This window comes from Miscanthus floridulus, chromosome 18, assembly GCF_019320115.1.
Source record: "Miscanthus floridulus cultivar M001 chromosome 18, ASM1932011v1, whole genome shotgun sequence".
NCBI classification, from domain to species: domain Eukaryota; kingdom Viridiplantae; phylum Streptophyta; class Magnoliopsida; order Poales; family Poaceae; genus Miscanthus; species Miscanthus floridulus.
The window spans coordinates 120526287-120543969 of record NC_089597.1 but is presented as its reverse complement, the minus strand read 5'-3'; the positions used below and the strand labels follow the sequence as shown (position 1 = coordinate 120543969).

Here is a 17683-nt window from a genome sequence, read left to right as displayed (position 1 = left end):
GTGGGAGCGGGCCGGCCGGCCCGCTAGGGTTAAGTGGGGCGGCTCTTTGCCGAGTGCCGAGATGCGGGCACTCGGCAAAGAAATTCAGGGTTCTTTTAATCAGAAAGAATAAAAAAAACTTCTGAATAGTCTTTGCCAAGTGCTGCAAGCCTGGCACTCGGCAAAGAGGTTCCTTTGCCGAGTGCCAATTCCGACGCTCGGCAAAGTATTTTTATTTTTTTTTATTTTGTTTTCAAATTTTTTCTGTGGCATTTATACAGTACCTTGAAGCACATGTTCTAATTTGGAACTTTTCTATGACTTTTTGGTATATTTTTTTAATTTTTTATGTTTACTTGAATTTTTCTCGAAAAGGTAAATTTGAACTGCAGATGCATGAAATATTAGAATTTAGCGATTCAAAAAATGGTATTCATGTTTTTGAGTGTATTTTGAGGCCGTGTGCAGGGACATTCGTGAAATTTCGAACATCTGTTTCACGAAACATGACCACCAACTTGTTAAAAAAGTGTTTTTTAATTATATAAAATGCAAACGAAGTCCAAAAATTACGAAACTTGTCGAGGTGTCGTGTCATCGCATGTAGAGGCTGTGGTAAAAATTTTAGAAGTTTTCGAGCAAGTTGTGACGTACGATGCCTAAAACCCAGACATCTCCACATGTGATCGATCTAGGGTTTTGGGCACACGGGAGAGATGAGAGGAGGAAGGGAAGTGTGCCCGTCTAGGGTTTTGGGCACGCCACTTATATACGTCCGCCCGCACAAGAAGTCCGTTTTTGGGCCAGCTGAAAGGCCGGCGCAGCCCAGGCCCAGGTTAGCTGTTGTGTGTCGTTTCTGTTTTCCACCTAAATGATTTTTCTATCGGTACTAGCCTAACACACAGGTAAATATGATATTTTTCTGTCGGTTGCACAAAAACCGACAGAGAAATTGATATATTCTGTCGGTTTCAATATTTCTCTTTCGGTTTAGATTCTCTGACAGAAAATTTTCTAATTTTCCTGTCGGTTGGTGTCAAACCGATTGGGATTTTTTTTGTTTCCCGTAGTGCGTGGCGATGGCTGAGCCCCCGAGCTCACTGGCGACTAAGCCATGGAGGCGAGAAGAAGTCCGATCGAAGCGGCGGAAGTAGCCAGCGTGGGGACAAGGTTGTCGGTGGTGGCATGAACGACGCCCAAGTAGAGGTAACCTGGATAACATGTCTCATCCTCACCCTGCAGCGTGGTATAGATCTAGTCCCCTGCAAGGTAAATATACAAAATTTTGTAGTGATTGATATTCAGGGTATCAAGTTGGGAGTATGTCCCATGCATGTAAAATAATAGGTCGGAAGCGGATCCCAATATATTATGAAATGCATGTAAAATTTTTTGCGTCTTGCTCTTGCTAGGCTGTGTAAATTCCCCGAGTAGTTGACCCGTATTTGTAAGCACTTGTATCTCCGGCATATGGTCGTTAGTTTCATGACCGTAACCATGTGAGCCGTGTGAGTAAATAGTATGTCACAAATATGAGTTCGTACTACTCAAGTATTTTTACAACTGTTAAGAGAAGAATAGAGCAGTCGGCGCTGCACGAAAAAAGAGAATGCACGCAGAGCGCATGTTACATACTCGTTAGGTGTAGTTCCGGCTTCAAGCTTGGTGCTGTGTGAGTAGTCGGGAATACAATTTTATAGTATGACCGTGGAGGCACATATATAATATTTGGAGATATGTAAATATTAAAGAATATTTAGAAAAATATTAAAACTTAACTTAGCTTGATTAACTGCCGAGTGAAATAGTCGACGTGTCGTAGAGCCACAGTATCAAGTAGATGGACGTCATGCTCGTGACAACTCGATGGGGCCTGCTTGTGGCTCGAGTCGGACAATTTGCTTTTAGCTTGGACGTCTTGATGCAGTCGGACTGCTCGCTTCCAGCTAGATGGAGTAGGACAACTGGCTTGCTTGGCTAATCGGCTCGCTGCAGTTGGACAGATGCAGCTTGGCGAGTAGACGAGCCGCAGGAAAAATCATCTCGTTGGTGGCTAAAAGCATGGATCTGTTCCGTACGCGTGTATGATGTATACGTATATGCTAGTTGCATATGGTCACTGGAAATTTATTAAAGTAACCAAGGAGGTTAACAAAAAAACAAAACTTTTACTAGAGGTTATAGGAAAGACCACAGGCAGAGAGAAATTCAGGAAAAAAAAAAGAAACAAAGAAAATTAAAACAATTACAAAGAGTGCTCTAGCCATAATTCAATTGAAGGAAAATATTTCTTTTTAGCCCTCCACAGGAGCAAGCCAAAAGTGCGCTTGAAAACAGCTGAAGTCCTTTGAACGGTAACAGGTAGTCCTCTGAAGATGGCATCATTCTTAATATTCTAGATACCCCAACTCATAATGATGATAACTTCCATATAAAAACTAACATTTAGCTGTATTTTGAAACTCTCAAAGATCTGTAAAGGGTCCAGAGCTAAATTAACTGTGATGCCAATAAGATTTCAGCAGGCTTGAGCCATTTCACATTCCAAAAATAGATGTTGAACAGTTTCCTCAGAATTCGAAGAACAAAGCACACAACTGTAAGAAGGAAGGTGCATATGCTTCCTCCTCAAAATATTATGGGTGCTCAGTCTGTCATTAGTGAGCAACCAGAAGAAGATCTTGTGCTTAGGCTAGCAAGAGGATTTCCAAATCCATTTATAGATTGGGTGTGACCAACTTCTTTCACGTAGCTGACAGTAAGCCTTCTTGGAGGTGAAAATGGAACTGTCCTAGATATACATCCAAGTGTCAACACCATCAGACAACTGAAGGTTTTGTAGGATGATTTCAAACTGTTGAAATTGTGCAAATGCCTCTATTGAAAGAGGAAGGCTGAACAAACTAGAGGTGTTAGTAACTGAGGCTGCACATTGGAGTGAAAGGAGGGGCTTCTTGGCAAAAGAGAATAATTCAGCAAAGATTAATCTTAGAGGTTGACCCATCCAGCAATCATTTCAGAGAAGGCAAGAAGCACCATCTGTCACTAAAACTGAGGCCATGCTTTTGAACTTATCTAACAATTTCAAGACATCTTTCCACCAGAATGATCCTTTCTTGACATGATTAGGGAGTCTGCCATTACTATAATATTTCTCCCAGATAAGATGCACCCAGGGGATGTCTGCTCTGTTGTAAAACTTGTGAAAAAAATTTAGGAGCAGGGCCTCATTTTGAGTTTTGAGGTCCAGCACCCCAAGTCCACCTTCTTCTTTTGACTTGGTCACCATGTGCCAAGCAGCCTTGGCATTGATTCTGTTGTTTTCTTCAGACCCTCTTCAAAGACAGTGCTTTCTGTATTTGTCAATTTGCTCCCTAGGGGAATGAAGATGGAAAGTGCTCATTAAGAACATGGGAAGGGATGTGAAGACAGAGTTAGTCATCTGGAGCTTCCCAGCTTGAGAGAGAAAAAGGGAGGTGCTGACCAGCCTCCTTTCACATCTAGTCACCAAAGGCAAGAAGTCCTCAACCCTTGGTTTAGTAGTACCCAATGGTAGCCCCAAGTAGGTGAAAAACAGATTACCAGTGGAGTAGCCAAAGGTGGCAGATTACATATATGCTAGTTGCATATGGTCTTGGTTGTCATATCCGAGTGGAGCTCCAGAACTCTTGCCATAGCTGACGGAAGACGATCCTTTTTGGTTTGCATAGCCCAGAGACAGATTGTCACACGTTACGTGCCGAATTTGACAAGTCTGTTGCTGATCGGACTTGGATGGATTGCGGCGAAGGACTTGTTTGGTTTACCCAGAAACCGGGTTGTTCGGCTTGTTTTTTCAGTCGGAACAGTGCTTTTCTCTCACAACAATTCAGCCGGAACAGTGTTTTTTAGCCAAATTTCAGCAAGCCGAACGGGGCCCAAGGCTCGACTAGCATGTTGCTAGCTTGCTGTAATCTACGACTACAACGGTAGCGCTAGGTGCTAGGCTTGCTGGAGTCAGAATCCTGTGTGGGTGCCGCATTCGGGTCCGGGGACCCCGCATCCGGCGCCGAACGGAGCAGGACTGATCCAGATGAGGCATTGGCCAACTTCATGATGAAACACATCTAGATCGATGTAGTCGGCGAGTTGATGTCGACTTGATGTTGTCGACAAGTTGACCGTGTAGGACGATGGGGATCAGCATGAAGAAGCCGAGCTGCAACGGAAGGGCGCTGAAGGTGCATGTTGATCCCACTGGGAACACGGTGATGGTGAGGTCCGTCGAGCTCTGGACTGTGAATTCGCCGACGGCAAATCGTCACGGGGTTACCCGGGACGATGGTCGGTGGGCTTCGACGTACGTGGAACTCGACGGTGAACGCAAAGAGACAAATGATTTATACTGGTTTAGGCCCTCGTGATCGAGTAATAATAGCCTTTATGTTCAGTCGGCGTGTAGCCTTTTACGTTGGATTGACTGGTATGATTGTATGTCATGGCCTACCGATCTAGGAAGCCTTGCCCTCCTTTATATATCCCAGAAAGCAAGTCTCCTAGTCGATTACAATGTAAGAGTCCTAATAGAATTACAGAGTAGCAATGTTACTAGAATTACATGTGGAGAATTCCTAGTCGGACTAAATCTTCTTCCTTCCTTGCGGGGTACCCGGGGACTATGTCCCACAGACCTCAAATCAGGACCCCTACTTTTAATTTCATGGATCCTCTCATTTTTAGGGTCTGATTTCTTTTTTCCTCTGCTCTAATTGAGCCCTCAAATCCTTTTTATAGACACTGACACTCGGGACCCACTTGTCATTCTCAATGCTTTATATCAACACTTTACCCAATTGAGCTATCCCAACGCATTGAGGAGCGCCTCGCTCGTTCAAGCAAAGGCAGATCTTGCTAACCGGAGGAACCGCGCCGTAGGGAAGGGGAAGGAGATCTTCCTGGGAAGGCCGGATCTTGTCAATATCCGCTAGGGGAAGGCCACACCTCGCCAACCGGAGGAGCCAAGTAGCGGGGAGGGAGGAGCAGCGGTGGAGGGAAGTTGTGCCAAGTGAATGGAGATCCGCCAGGGGAAGTTGTGCCAAGTGAATGGAGATCCGCCAGGGGAAGTAGCGCTGCCGTTGGAGGGGAATCACGCTAGTGGAAGGGTCTCGCTGACAGTGGGCGGCGCAGCATTCGGGCGGGCGTGATTTCTCCTGCGCGCATAGCGAAGACGGCCACAATAGAATTTTGTGGGCCCAAGAATGAGGGATGATGGGGAGAATTTGAGAGAACCCTCAAATTTGAGGGTTGTAGCAGGGGCCTTGCTTGAGCTCTTTTTTTGTTTTGGCTTGGACCCTCTTATTTGATTTTGTGGGCTCAAATAGGAGCCTGACTGGAGTTGCTCAGTATGGAGCTGCTTTTTTATGAAATGGCATATCATCCAAGGCCCTAAGTGCGTCCTACAATAACACAATCAATAATAAAAAGAAAACAAATTGCACTCCATCATCCTCTAACGATTCCTCTTTCTATTTCCTATATATGTGCTGATGGTGACAACATAGTTGATGACAAGTAGGCTCGTTTAGTTTCTCATTCAGAGAGACCGGAAATCTCAACTTGATTCGATGCTAGGAATCTTTGCTTCTTTTTAGTGCAACGGTTAGAACCTAGGAGCCAAAATGTGTGGTTGCCTCTTTAAGGCATAGACCCTGTTTGGTATTACGATCTCCCACCACGTGATGCGGTAGACGAGCGACAGTGAGAGCTGCGATACGTAAAATCATGGTCATAGTTCATTTTTGTGCCTTCGTTTCCATGGTGGCTGATTTGGACACGGTGACAAGAATCAAGCGGACCGAGTGGCCACTGTCGGATTCAGCTTCTTTGCCGAGTGCCTCACTCGGTAAAGACCGATATACACTCGGCAAAACCTTTGCTGAGTGTTACGCTCGGCAAAGGACGCTTTGCCGAGTGCTAATCTGACACTCGGCAAAGAAAAGTCACCGTGACGGCAAAGCCTTTGCCGAGTGCTAAATCGACACTCGGCAACGAATTTTCAAAAAAATATAAAAAAAACCCGCCGCCATTGCCTTTCCGCGTGCGGCGCATGATGGATCCCGGTCGCGTCCTGCGCGGTGACGGTCTGCAGGCTCCAGCCGCGGCCGTAGTCGGCGAGGGCCGCGCTGGGGCTGAAGCTGACAGGCTCTTTGCCGTCCCTGACGGCCTCGACGTGCAGCGCCGGCGGGGCCCTGGGTTCGAGCTTGCGGTTGATGGCGTGCAGTGCGTAGCGGGCCGTCGTCCCTACCGCGAACCTCCAGACCTTGCCGGAGCTCCTGCACGTCACCTCCAAGAACTGCCAAGCGGCAAGCAGACAGCAAGCGCGTCAGTTCGAGAAGAGCGGGTGTAGCAGGAGGAGGAGACCTTCTGCGGCAAGCAGACAACAGATAGCAAGCAGACCTTCAGCGGGATGAAGATGTACAAGAAGGTTCATGGGGCTCTGTGCAGCAGGAGGAGAGCGGGTCTTACTGGTTGCAGTGGAGGAGAGTCGTCGCCGCCGTCCTTGCCTGGCTGTTGCGCGTCGCCGGGCTGCTGCGCCCGCCACTCCATCGCAGCGCGCGCCGACTCGCGCCCCGCTGGGTGAGCCGCCCACCCTTGGATTTGCTTGGCTGTTGCGCGTCGCCGTGCAGTTATATAGTATAGCAATTTTGCCGAGTGTCCGAGATCTGATACTCAGCAAATGATTTTTTTTTATTTTTTATTTATTTTTTGCCGAGTGTCCTAGATCTGACACTCGGCAAAGCAGGGTTTGCCGAGTGTTCTAGATCTAAGCACTCGGTAATTTTTTTTCTTCTCCATCTTTTCTAGAAAAAAGATTTTATTTCTTTGCCGAGTGTTTTTTTGACACTCGGCAAACCCCCTCTTTGTCGAGTGTTTTTTTGTTGACACTCGGCAAACCAACCTCTTTGCCGAGTGTCTTCTCGTGACACTGGGCAAAGCGGTGATTTGTCGAGTGTCATTTTTTGACAATCGGCAAACCATATTTTTTTTCACTTTTGACCTCTAAACTTTTTCTGCAGTCCTCATACAATACCTGGTACTCCATACAATACCTGGTACTCCATGTTCCAATGTGGCACATTTCTCGGACTTTTTCTATATTTCTTTAATTTATTTCATTTAATTGAATTTTCTTGGATAATTCAAATTATAACTGCTAGTCATTCGAATAATGAAAAAAATGAATGGGAAAATGATATTCATGTTATTTAGTATAATGTGAGGCCGTATCCAGGAACAGACCACCAATTTCGAACATCTTGTTCACGAAACATGACCATGAACTTGTGGTCGAGTTATTTTTAAATTCTATAAAAAGCAAACGAAGACCGAAAATCTTGAAACTTGTCGAGATGTCATGATATCATATGTGGAGGCTGTGATAAAAAATTGAGGAGGTTTCACGCAAGTTTGTCACGTACGATGCTTACCACCTCGTCGGCCTCTTCACGAAACCGTGAAACTTCTTCGGAGATTCTTCGGTTTGCAAGCATCGTACGTGATAACTTGCACGAAACCTTCTCAAATTTTTATCATAGCCTCCACATATGATATCATGACTTCTCGACAAGTTTTATGATTTTCGGACTTCGTTTGCTTTTTATAGAATTTAAAAACAACTCGACCGCAAGTTCGTGGTCATGTTTCGTGAACAAGATGTTTGAAATTGGTGGTCTGTTCCTGGATACGGCCTCAGATTATACTAAATAACATGAATATCATTTTTCCATTCATTTTTTTCATTATTCGAATCACTAGCAGTTATAATTTGAATTATCCAAGAAAATTCAATTAAATGAAATAAATTAAAGAAATATAGAAAAAGTCCGAGAAATGTGCCACATTGGAACATGGAGTACCAGGTATTGTATGAGGACTGCAGAAAAAGTTTGAAGGTCAAAAGTGAAAAAAAAATATGGTTTGCCGAGTGTCAAAAATGACACTCTGGCAAATCACCGCTTTGCCGAGTGTCACGAGAAGACACTCGGCAAAGGGTTAACGGCGGTGTCCCTTTGCCGAGTGTTATTGTTTGCCGAGTGCCCGACACTTGGCAAACCTGGTCTTTGCCGAGTGTTATTGTTTGCCGAGTGCCGAGCACTTGGCAAACCACATATTTGCCGAGTGCCAGTTGTTTGCCGAGTGCTTTCTCTATGGCACTCGGCAAATAGCCTCTTTACCGAGCGCCCGATAAAAAACACTCGGTAAAGGCTGGGACACGCCGGCGTTTAGCGGGATTCTTTGATTCCCTCAACCGTCACCACGAGATACACGGTCCCAAACAGCCAATAGGTTGCACATATGCCCTAGTGGAATATATCAGGGTCTCATTGAAAAACTCTGTCCCATAATGTCCAAGGTGGAAACCCGTTTCACCGAGAAAGATCCAATTCCTTTGCTATCATTGCAATTTCCCCAATATTTTGAGCAACAAAAGGAGAGAGACCTGTGCTGAAAATATAATGAGAAAATTTCCTATTTAACACCAGAAATAATGATGCTTTTCTATTTGACACCGAAATTAAAATTATTTCCTATATGTCCTCCACTTAAGTTTTTCTTTCCTATTTGGCATTTCCGTCAGTTCTGTTAGCGACTAACGTTAGTTGTCCAAGTGAGGCAATGGGAAAAGACCGTTATGCCCTTTGAGGGAAGCAAATGAACTCGGTAGTCTCTGGGAGTCGTGGCTGTTCGTCCTCAGGGCTGGCCGTCGCGGACACGCGGGCGGGCGCCGCGGCCTCGAGGCCGGCCATCGCGGACATGGGGGTGGCCAGCGCGACCAAGGCGTGCACGAGCAGGGCCGGTGCGCTGAGGACACAGCACCAACTCACAGCAGGCCGCCGCGCCTGCTAGCTCCGGCGAGGCCGCGCCCATCCCGTCGCTGCGCCTGCGAGCTCTGGCCCCGGCCGCGCCGCCGCGGGAGAGGCCGCCATGGCCGCGTGCCTGCGAACCCTGAACGCCGGCCGCAAGCTGTGCTCTGTTTTGCCCCAGTGTTTCTTTGCTTGATGTCATCATGACGTCATACGCGTTATATGGTTGTTTTCCTTTAGAAAAATAATCTCATAAATTCATTATATATTATGAATACACGTATACGTGTCTCACACCAGCAGCAAAACTGAGCCATCCATCTCGTGATCTACGACTAAGATTAAATGGATTGATATTGAACTGATATAATTATAAGTAATTATATAAGATTATGTTCATTCCTTTATTTATTTTACAAAAGCAAAAAGAAAAATATAGCAGTTCGAGATAAAAACATTCAAAAAGAAGATAGCAATGTCAACCATGGAATGTCATGACTGGTAAAAAAAACTCCAGGGGTAAAACGGACTTTTCTCCTAGGACTTAACACCGTTAGCAGTCCAAACTGACGGAAATGTCAAATGGGAAAGAAAAACTCGAGTGAAGGACAGATAGGAAAGCATTTCAGTTTCGGTGTCAAATAAGAAAGCAGCATTATTTCTGGTGTCAAATAGGAAATTTTCTCAAATATAATTCCTCACTCAAAAATACATGGTCATGAAGAATGACGTATTAATTGCAAATCATGCTCGCCCAGAAATTAATTCCAACCTTGAACGCGTGTTGCTATTATGGAATGACAGTACTGCCATACTGGCTGTTGCTGCCATGGAATTGGGAAGGGCCTTCCATATACACACGGCCCCCGAGTGAACCATTCTGGCAAGAAATGCTTGTCATCTGCCAATCTCCAGGAGGACGCGCCGTCGAGAATGATCACGACGTGAATATAAAGACACGCCACCATGCCATGAACAATGGCGTGCATGCACCGATGCACACGCACACCTCCAACTCCATTCCTACGAGAGGCACCAACGCTGCCATGAATTGGCTGTTCCCGTATGCCGTGGGCGCGACGACGGTGGCCACGGCCGCGACGCCTGCACCCTCCGAGCCTGATTGCCCGTCTCCGTCGTCCCCGGCGTTCGGCACGGGTGGCGCCGGCGCTAATAAGGAAACAGATTCGGGTTCCTCCTCATCGGCGTCCTCCTCATCGAGCGCCGCCGACGCCTTCAGTTTCAGCACATCCAGGCAGCGGAGCCCATCCACTTCAACCTCGGCGCTGTGCTTCGGCGCGGGCGGCGCCGGGATGCGGCTGTGGAGCTCCAGCAAAGCCCTCGCGCGCGCGTCCAAGATCCACGAAGAGGAGGATGATGGGCAGGCGTCGGCGAGCGTGGCGCCGAAGGGGGACGCGGTGTGGAGGTACCTGCGGTTGCGGAGGATCTCCCGGCGGCTGAGGAAGGTCAGGGCCGCTAACAAGGAATCGCCGGCAGCGCCACGGAGGGCCGCCGTCGACGACACGGCCCGCGAGCGCGCGGAGGCCGTGGCGAGCGCCATCGCCCACTGCAAGGCGACACTCCGCCGCGGCACGACGCGGCGGCCGCGGCTACCCCCGCCGCTGTGCTCGCTTAGCCTTTACTTGTGGCTCCGCGACAGGCAGGACGAGATCATTGCTAGCGCCGCCGCGCACTGCGACGACGAGTGCGGCGGCTCGCGCCCACCCGCGGCTGTCTTTCCGACTGCGCTTGCACGCCATGCCCCATGCATGCGGTTGCCACCTATCATGGGACGCGAGTCCGCGGCGGCGGCTACTGGAACGCCGTCGTCGTCACAGATCATGAGTGGTGCGGTGGCCAGCAGGCAGGCGGAAATGCGTGGCAGCTTCAGCGAGCTGGAGTTTCTGGAAACCTTCGATGGGGACGAGGAGCTGATCGATCGTCACTTCATCACTGTACAAATCTGAACAAAGTGGTTGCGGCTGTCATGTACAGGAAGCATTGTCTGCGTCGATGTCAGCTCTCGTTCTCAGCTTTGCATTTAGAAGACATCCGAAAAATATACGATTTATATTCTGCATATCAATCAATCAGATTTATATTCTGAATGTCAATCGAGGTATTTGAGGAGATTGCTGTATAAAGATAAAAGAAAATGCTCAACTGAAAAAAAAATGTTCTAACTTCGTGAGAAAAAAGATGTTCCAGGAATGAAACAGAAAGTGCAAGAAAAATCTGAGTGAGATATTTGTTGGGACACGGTTATGAGTCATGGAGAGCAAGGTTCACAACAACAATGAGAACTGACTGTTAACAAGTTTTATAAGCAATGTGCAAGGAAAGAAGATGGAGGCCACCGCTCAGGCGACCCTTCGGAGCGAAGGCCTGAAGGCTGCGGCGAAGGCACCTGGACGCGGCTGAAGGCGAAGGCTCTTGCGGCACGGGCGAAGGCCACCGTCCGGGTGGCGGTAGCGGAGGCCCCGGCGAAGGCATCCAAGCGGAGGCTCCAAGACCTAAGAGAGCTCCCGCTCGGCGGCGGTGCTAGGCCATGGGCCGATGACGGGCCATCGTCGGTGGCCCAACAGGCAAAGGCGGTTGAAGAAGAAGACATCCAAACTACCCCTGGCGGCTTGTATCACTATAGGAATATTCTGAAGATGTACCATAACCGACCAGGGGTAGAATTGTAAAGAGTAGCCTTAGCAAACAGTACCCTATAAAAGAGGGGCTCAAACTCTGTACAAGAGAGGTTGGTGAGTACATTAATAAAACCCTAGTTGTGCCCAGGTCCACCTACCACTGTCCCGACCTTCGCCCAGGGCATCCGGCTGGGCGAATGCCTTCCGTGTATAGCCCGTCGGAAACCTGGTTTTCCAATACTACTGGATCAACAACTACCCGTAGTTAAGTGAGCATTCTTGTGCCACTGCTAATTTGCAATTTTTTTGAGATTACTGCTAATTTGCAATGTGAGAAAAGAAAACTGGTTGGATCAAACGCTGGAGAGGCTAAATGAACCGGCCCTGCCGGTGTACTGAACTGAACATGTCAGCTATCAAGTGCCTGCCTGCCTCATCTCCTTTCCCTTGCAGAAATACAGAGCATGGCCAAAGCCCAAAGGATAAATCAATCATTTTCTTAGAGTCGAAATGGCCATTTCAGAGTTCTAAAGGGAAAATCACAGGTGTTACATATACCTTTTTGCGAATCATACATGGCAAAATCTACAATTGCCTAGAGCATGAATGTTTGCTATGACTGATCACGTTTTCTGAAGCAGAGTTTCATCCTGTCGACGCTGGGCCTGCAAGCAAGCCAACACCTGAGGGCCTATTTGGATCGCGGGAAAATTCTCCTGTTCATGTGTTTTTTTTTGTAAAATTGAACTGATTCTTGTAAAATTCCTGTGCGATTCCTGTGAAATTCCTACGTTCCAAACATATCCTGAGTAAGTGTAGTTTATCCTAGATACCCGTGTAGTACCTTATGTTTTGCATCACGAGTAGATATTCGATTATGTAATACTCAATAGCGGGAGCACGGTATCCCAAAAACAGTACCAACATCTTCTTCGGTGAATTTTATCATGATATGCTCACAAATCTATCTATATATTTCTTATAAAGCAAAACTCCATCGTGATATGCTCACCAATCTATCTATATATCTCTTATAAAGCAAAACTCCACTTATGCATCGTCTCAGTTAGCGTTTTTCGCCCGATTCATCCACCAGACTAATCCTATCATCCATGTTCTTGGGTTTTATCCCAGTTGGCAAAACAGCCATGTCCATCTAGAAACTCCCATCCACCAAACCAATAGAAACTGCCACCCACCAACAACTGTACAGCTTCAGAGCGAACCCCACCACTTCCTGGGTTCAGGCTGCCAAGGTCCAAGGATCTCCCTTCTGTAAATCCCTTCCCCAATTCTCCACCATCATCTGACACCTGTATTATCACCGCGACACCACCGCCTCTGCCAGCAATCAGATGCTGCACTGTTGTTTAGTAGCAGTGGGTGCCTCGCATATGCTGCTGGAATCCCCTTACACTCTTGCCGTGCGTGTTGCCTCAGATGTTTGGCTTCTGAGTTCTGACAATCCCTGTTTTTTCTTATATTATTCATCTATACAATCTATGAAATAAAACTGTTGATCTATTATTAGTATATTTTGTATATTTCTTTGTGATGGCATAGCCCAGGTAGACATCAATCATGCCAGGAAGCTAGCTTCACATTTCCTACAAGTATACACTGATGCATTTGTTGGCTTCCAACTGTTCATATCGTCCCATCTTCAGGCATATGCTGTACGTCTGTACATGTTTATGACATATACAACCTATCATTAATTGAATTAACTATTTCAAGGGTACTCTATAGCCAGGCCTGGGTACTCTATATCCAGGTGTTTTGTTGTCGTCCAACTCTGTACTGAGGCAAATGATTTGAAACAGTATATAGCGCATCTGCTAGTATCGAGGTAAAACTCTTTGTGATCTAATTGAATTTATTCGAATATATTTTTAATACAATATAGTAACCATCACTAGAAGTTACTAGCGTTTAACGTCAAATCTACTGCATCAGTTCTTTTTCTTTCATATCTCCCTGCTCCATCATGGCATGTGTATTGCTTTCTTCGGTACTAACCTAAATTATGGGATATATATGTTACCCATTTAGACTAGCGTTGTCTATTCCTTTGATATATGTTTTTTGGTTCATCAATACTCACCAAAGTTCATGTGTTCCTACAAACAATTCACGTGCAATATATCGAGCATCCATAATGAAAGGGCAGTAGAGTACCTATCCTTTCCTTTATGCTCCTTGCAGAATAAAAAAAAAGGTCTCACTATCATAGTACTACTATTATCTAAAACAAATTAAACAAAATACTAGACCTTTTTATCCAAACAAAAGTTGTTCATAAATTATTTTTCTTTCATGATTTTTTCTGGTAGTCCGTTTTTTCCTTTCTTGAAAAGATTTATACCATTTCTACACATTCTTTAAAATTTCATCTTTACCTTACACTACGTAAAAAATGATTTTTAGCAACGGGACGAATTTTTTGTAAGGGCGGCTGGTGATGGAGCCACCCCTACAGTGGTGTGCTCGAGAGCCCAGACACCAGCCGCCCCTATAAATGGAACAGCAGGGGCGGCTGGTGATACGAGCCGCCCCTACAAATGGGTCTGATTTGTAGGGGCGGCTCACTCACCAGCCGCCCCCGATGTTTCAATTTGTAGGGGCGGCTGGCGATTGAGCCGCCCCTACAAATGGCCGCGTATTATTACCTGCTATTTGTAGGGGCGGCTCAATCACCAGCCGCCCCTACAAATGACCCACATATAAAACAGCTGCAGCACCTTCTTCCTCCTCGGGTCACTCACTCCAACCCGTGAAAGAAAGATAGTGAGGCCTTGGGCACCTCCCAAAAATTGTTTTACTAAGGGGGGAAGGTTTTGGTCTCAAATCCTTTGGTGGAGAGGTTGTAGAAGGTAAGAAAATGATATTTCACACTTTTTTTTGAAGTTTTAATGGTTGGTTAGTGAGTAATTAAAGTTTTGTTTTTCTCTCTCTTCTATGGTGCTTGAGCTACTTATGAAGCAAATTAGACCCAAGTTTTAAATGTAGTAGGGTAAATTTGGGAGGGGACCAAGACCATACCCTTATTTGGTCCATGTTTCTTGATTTTAGTGAACAATTAGTTAGTTTTATGCATGTTTCATGTGCATATAGATCTAGATCTAGGGTTTGGTTTTTTTTATTAATTTCGTTTTTGTAAATTTATGTTTGATAAAATTGGACTAGGGTTTGTATGAAAGATATTGGGTAAAGTATAATTGTTGCTAATTGTTGTCTTTGAAATTGTTTATTATAATCAATAAATATGTATTTTAATTATTTATGGATAAATGGGCCATTAATTAATTTTCCTCTACCATGGTGTATTTGTATGCTTCATGTAATTATATTAGATTTATATTCATATATATTTGAAGTATATACAATTATTCTCAAGTAATTATTAATTTGATTCATTTATATATATATATATATATCTGAATAAGTAGTCCTTTAATGTTTGTTTTGTTGTTGTTGTAAAAGATGGAGTACAGGAACTCTTGGATGTATGGTTCGTTAAGATTCAAGGCAGGTTTCCGTGAAGAGATGGATAAATTTATTGAAGCCACAAAGAAGCATGCAACGACATTGAAAGAGAATAATGATACAATTATTTGTCCCTGTAAAGATTGCAAGAACCGTATGACATGGACAGATGTGACTATCATCAGATCACATTTGATTATGCGAGGATTTGTTGAGGACTACATAGTGTGGATTCATCATGGTGAAACGGCTATTGTTAACGACGAGGATGAGAAGGAATACGACGACGAAACCATAGAATCCCTGTCCCAATATTCAGTAGAGCTTGATGCACGAATGGATTTTGAGTTTGGCAATGAACAAGATGGTGATGCTAGTGGTTGGGATGGTAATGACGAAGGTGGTGCCAATAATGATGGTGGAGCACGTGTCGGGGATGAAGATGATTTGGAGGACATGATTCGAGCCCTTGGACTAGAGATTTTACTAAATAGCCCAAAAGGTCTAGAAAATTTAGAAAGGGTGACAAAAGCATCGAAGGAGACTATGTATGGTGTTGAAAAGGGTTGTCCGACACATTGGACATTGCTACGTTTTGTGCTTGAGCTACTCATCCTGAAGGCTAAGTACGGCTGGTCAGACTGTAGTTTCAATGATCTATTACGTCTCCTGTCATGGGTGCTGCCACAACCAAACTCAGTTCCCGCCAACACATACCAAGCGAAGAAGGTCATAAGTCCATTGACAATGGGGGTTGAAAAAATCCATGCATGCCCCAACCACTGTATACTTTTTCATGGCAAAACGTTCAAGTCACTGGATAAATGTCCCCGGTGTGGGGCCAGCCGATACAAGAACAATGACCTTTACGGTGGGGACGAAGCCTCCACGGGGAAAAAGAGGAAAAAGAAGGGTACAAAAAAGGTGATACAAGAATCTCAGCCCCTAGAGGACACTCCATTAGGCAACGATGCAAAGTAGAGAAGAATTCCTGCCTTGGTAATGTGGTACCTGCCAGTGACCGACCGCTTGACACGTATCTTCCTAAATCCTAAAGAAGTCGCACTCATGACATGGTGGGATGATGAGCGCAAGGTGGATGATGATAAGATTGCACACTCGGCTGATTGTAGTCAGTGGCAAAGGTTTGATGAGAAGCACAAAGAATTCAGCGATGACCCAAGGAATGTACGGTTTGGCTTGAGCACCGATGGAATGAATCCCTTCAATGAGAGGATGAGCGACCACAGCACATGGCCAGTGAACTTGACCATGTACAACATCCCAACATGGTTGTGTCAAAAGAGAAAGTACCTTCTCCTCACTCTTCTTATTTCTGGCCCTAAACAACCAGGCATTGATATAGACATGTTCCTCGAGCCTTTGATGCAAGAAATGGAGAGGCTATGGAGGCATGGGGAGCAGATGTACGATGCGTTCTGAAAGGAGGACTTCGTATGTAGAGCAATAATATTTGTTACTACCAATGATTACCCCGCGCTGTTTGCTTTGTCTGGATAGATCAAAGGGAAGATGGGATGCTTGGTTTGCTTGGATGGTACTACATGGGTGTACCTGGATGCATCCAAGAAGATAGTTTACCTAAGGAACCGACGCTTCTTAAAGACAAGTCACAAGTACCACAGCAAATTGTTCTTTAGATTTTATGACAACGCCCCAAAGATTGAACCCCTTCCGGAGAGACGTCATAACGGAGAACACGTGTATAGAATGGTGAAAAACATACACATTGTCTATGGAAAGAAGAATCCGGATAGGACGAATAGAGATAGAAGCACACCTCCTATCGAAGGCATACCTTTTAAGAAACAATTGATCTTCTTTTAGTATCTGCCTTATTGGCCAGACTTGGAGGTCCCCCATGCCATTGATGCTATGCACGTGTAGAAGAATATCTTTGAGAGTCTCATTACTACCTTGATGGACATAGGCAAGTCAAAGGATGGTCTAAAAACACGGAAAGACATGGTGCAGCTAAACATGATGCCACAGCTTCACCCGGTACCTGAGGCTAATGGAAAATACACTCTGCCCATGGCGTGCTTCAACCTAACACCAGATGAGAAGAGCGCTATATGCACTTTCCTGAGGGGGGGGTTAAAGTCCCGACTAGGTTTTCAACAAATGTGAAGAAGCTAGTATCGATGAAGGACTTGTCAATAACACACTGCAAGGCTCACAATTGCCATGTGATGCTGACAATGTTTCTACCTATTACAATCAGGGCTATAAAGCCAGAGTTCTTGAAAATGGCCATCACCCACATGTGCTACTTCTTTTCAAAGATGTCATAGAAGACGATTGGCAAGCAAGGGCTGAGTGACCTACATGAATTTGTGGTGGAGACACAAAACCAACTAGAGATGTGTTTACCTCCTACTTTTTTTTATATAATGCCACATCTCATGATTCACTTGGTTCATCAGATACAGGCGCTGGCTCTTGCTACTTGCAGGAAATGTGGTCCTATGAGCGGTTCATGTCGGTTCTAAGTCGATATGTGCATAATCGAGCATACCCAGAGGGCTCCATGATAGAGGGTTATAGTACTAAAGAAGTCATCGAGTGCTGTCAAGAGTACCTAAAATTACAGAAAGAGATTAGTAAACCTGATTCTCGTTACAAGGGTAGGCTGGCTGGGAAGGGCACCAGTGGTAGAAAAGTGTTCATCGACCATGATTACAAAGAGGTGAGTCGGGTGCATTACAGTGTCTT

The 17683-nt window shown here is 45.4% G+C and overlaps 1 protein-coding gene across 1 annotated transcript; it reads right to left on the bottom strand.

The window, feature by feature from the left end:
- Positions 1-2625: 2625 nt before the first annotated feature.
- LOC136524493 (uncharacterized) lies at positions 2626-6564 on the bottom strand. Its single transcript, XM_066517845.1, has 3 exons — positions 6484-6564; positions 6048-6310; positions 2626-2770 (listed from the first exon to the last, which is right to left on the bottom strand). Exons 1-3 carry the CDS (start codon positions 6562-6564, stop codon positions 2626-2628), a joined length of 489 nt encoding a protein of 162 aa, XP_066373942.1.
- Between the last annotated feature and the right edge of the window lie 11119 nt (positions 6565-17683).

Excerpts from the sequence above, each read along its gene's own strand:
- LOC136524493 (XM_066517845.1), bottom strand. The coding sequence starts at position 6,564 with ATGGAGTGGCGGGCGCAGCAGCCCGGCGACGCGCAACAGCCAGGCAAG. Across the intron at positions 6,311-6,483 it reads ACTCTCCTCCACTGCAACCA|TTCTTGGAGGTGACGTGCAG; the intron begins GTAAGACCCGCT and ends GCCGCTTGGCAG. Across the intron at positions 2,771-6,047 it reads CATGCGCCGCACGCGGAAAG|GACAGTTCCATTTTCACCTC; the intron begins GCAATGGCGGCG and ends ATGTATATCTAG.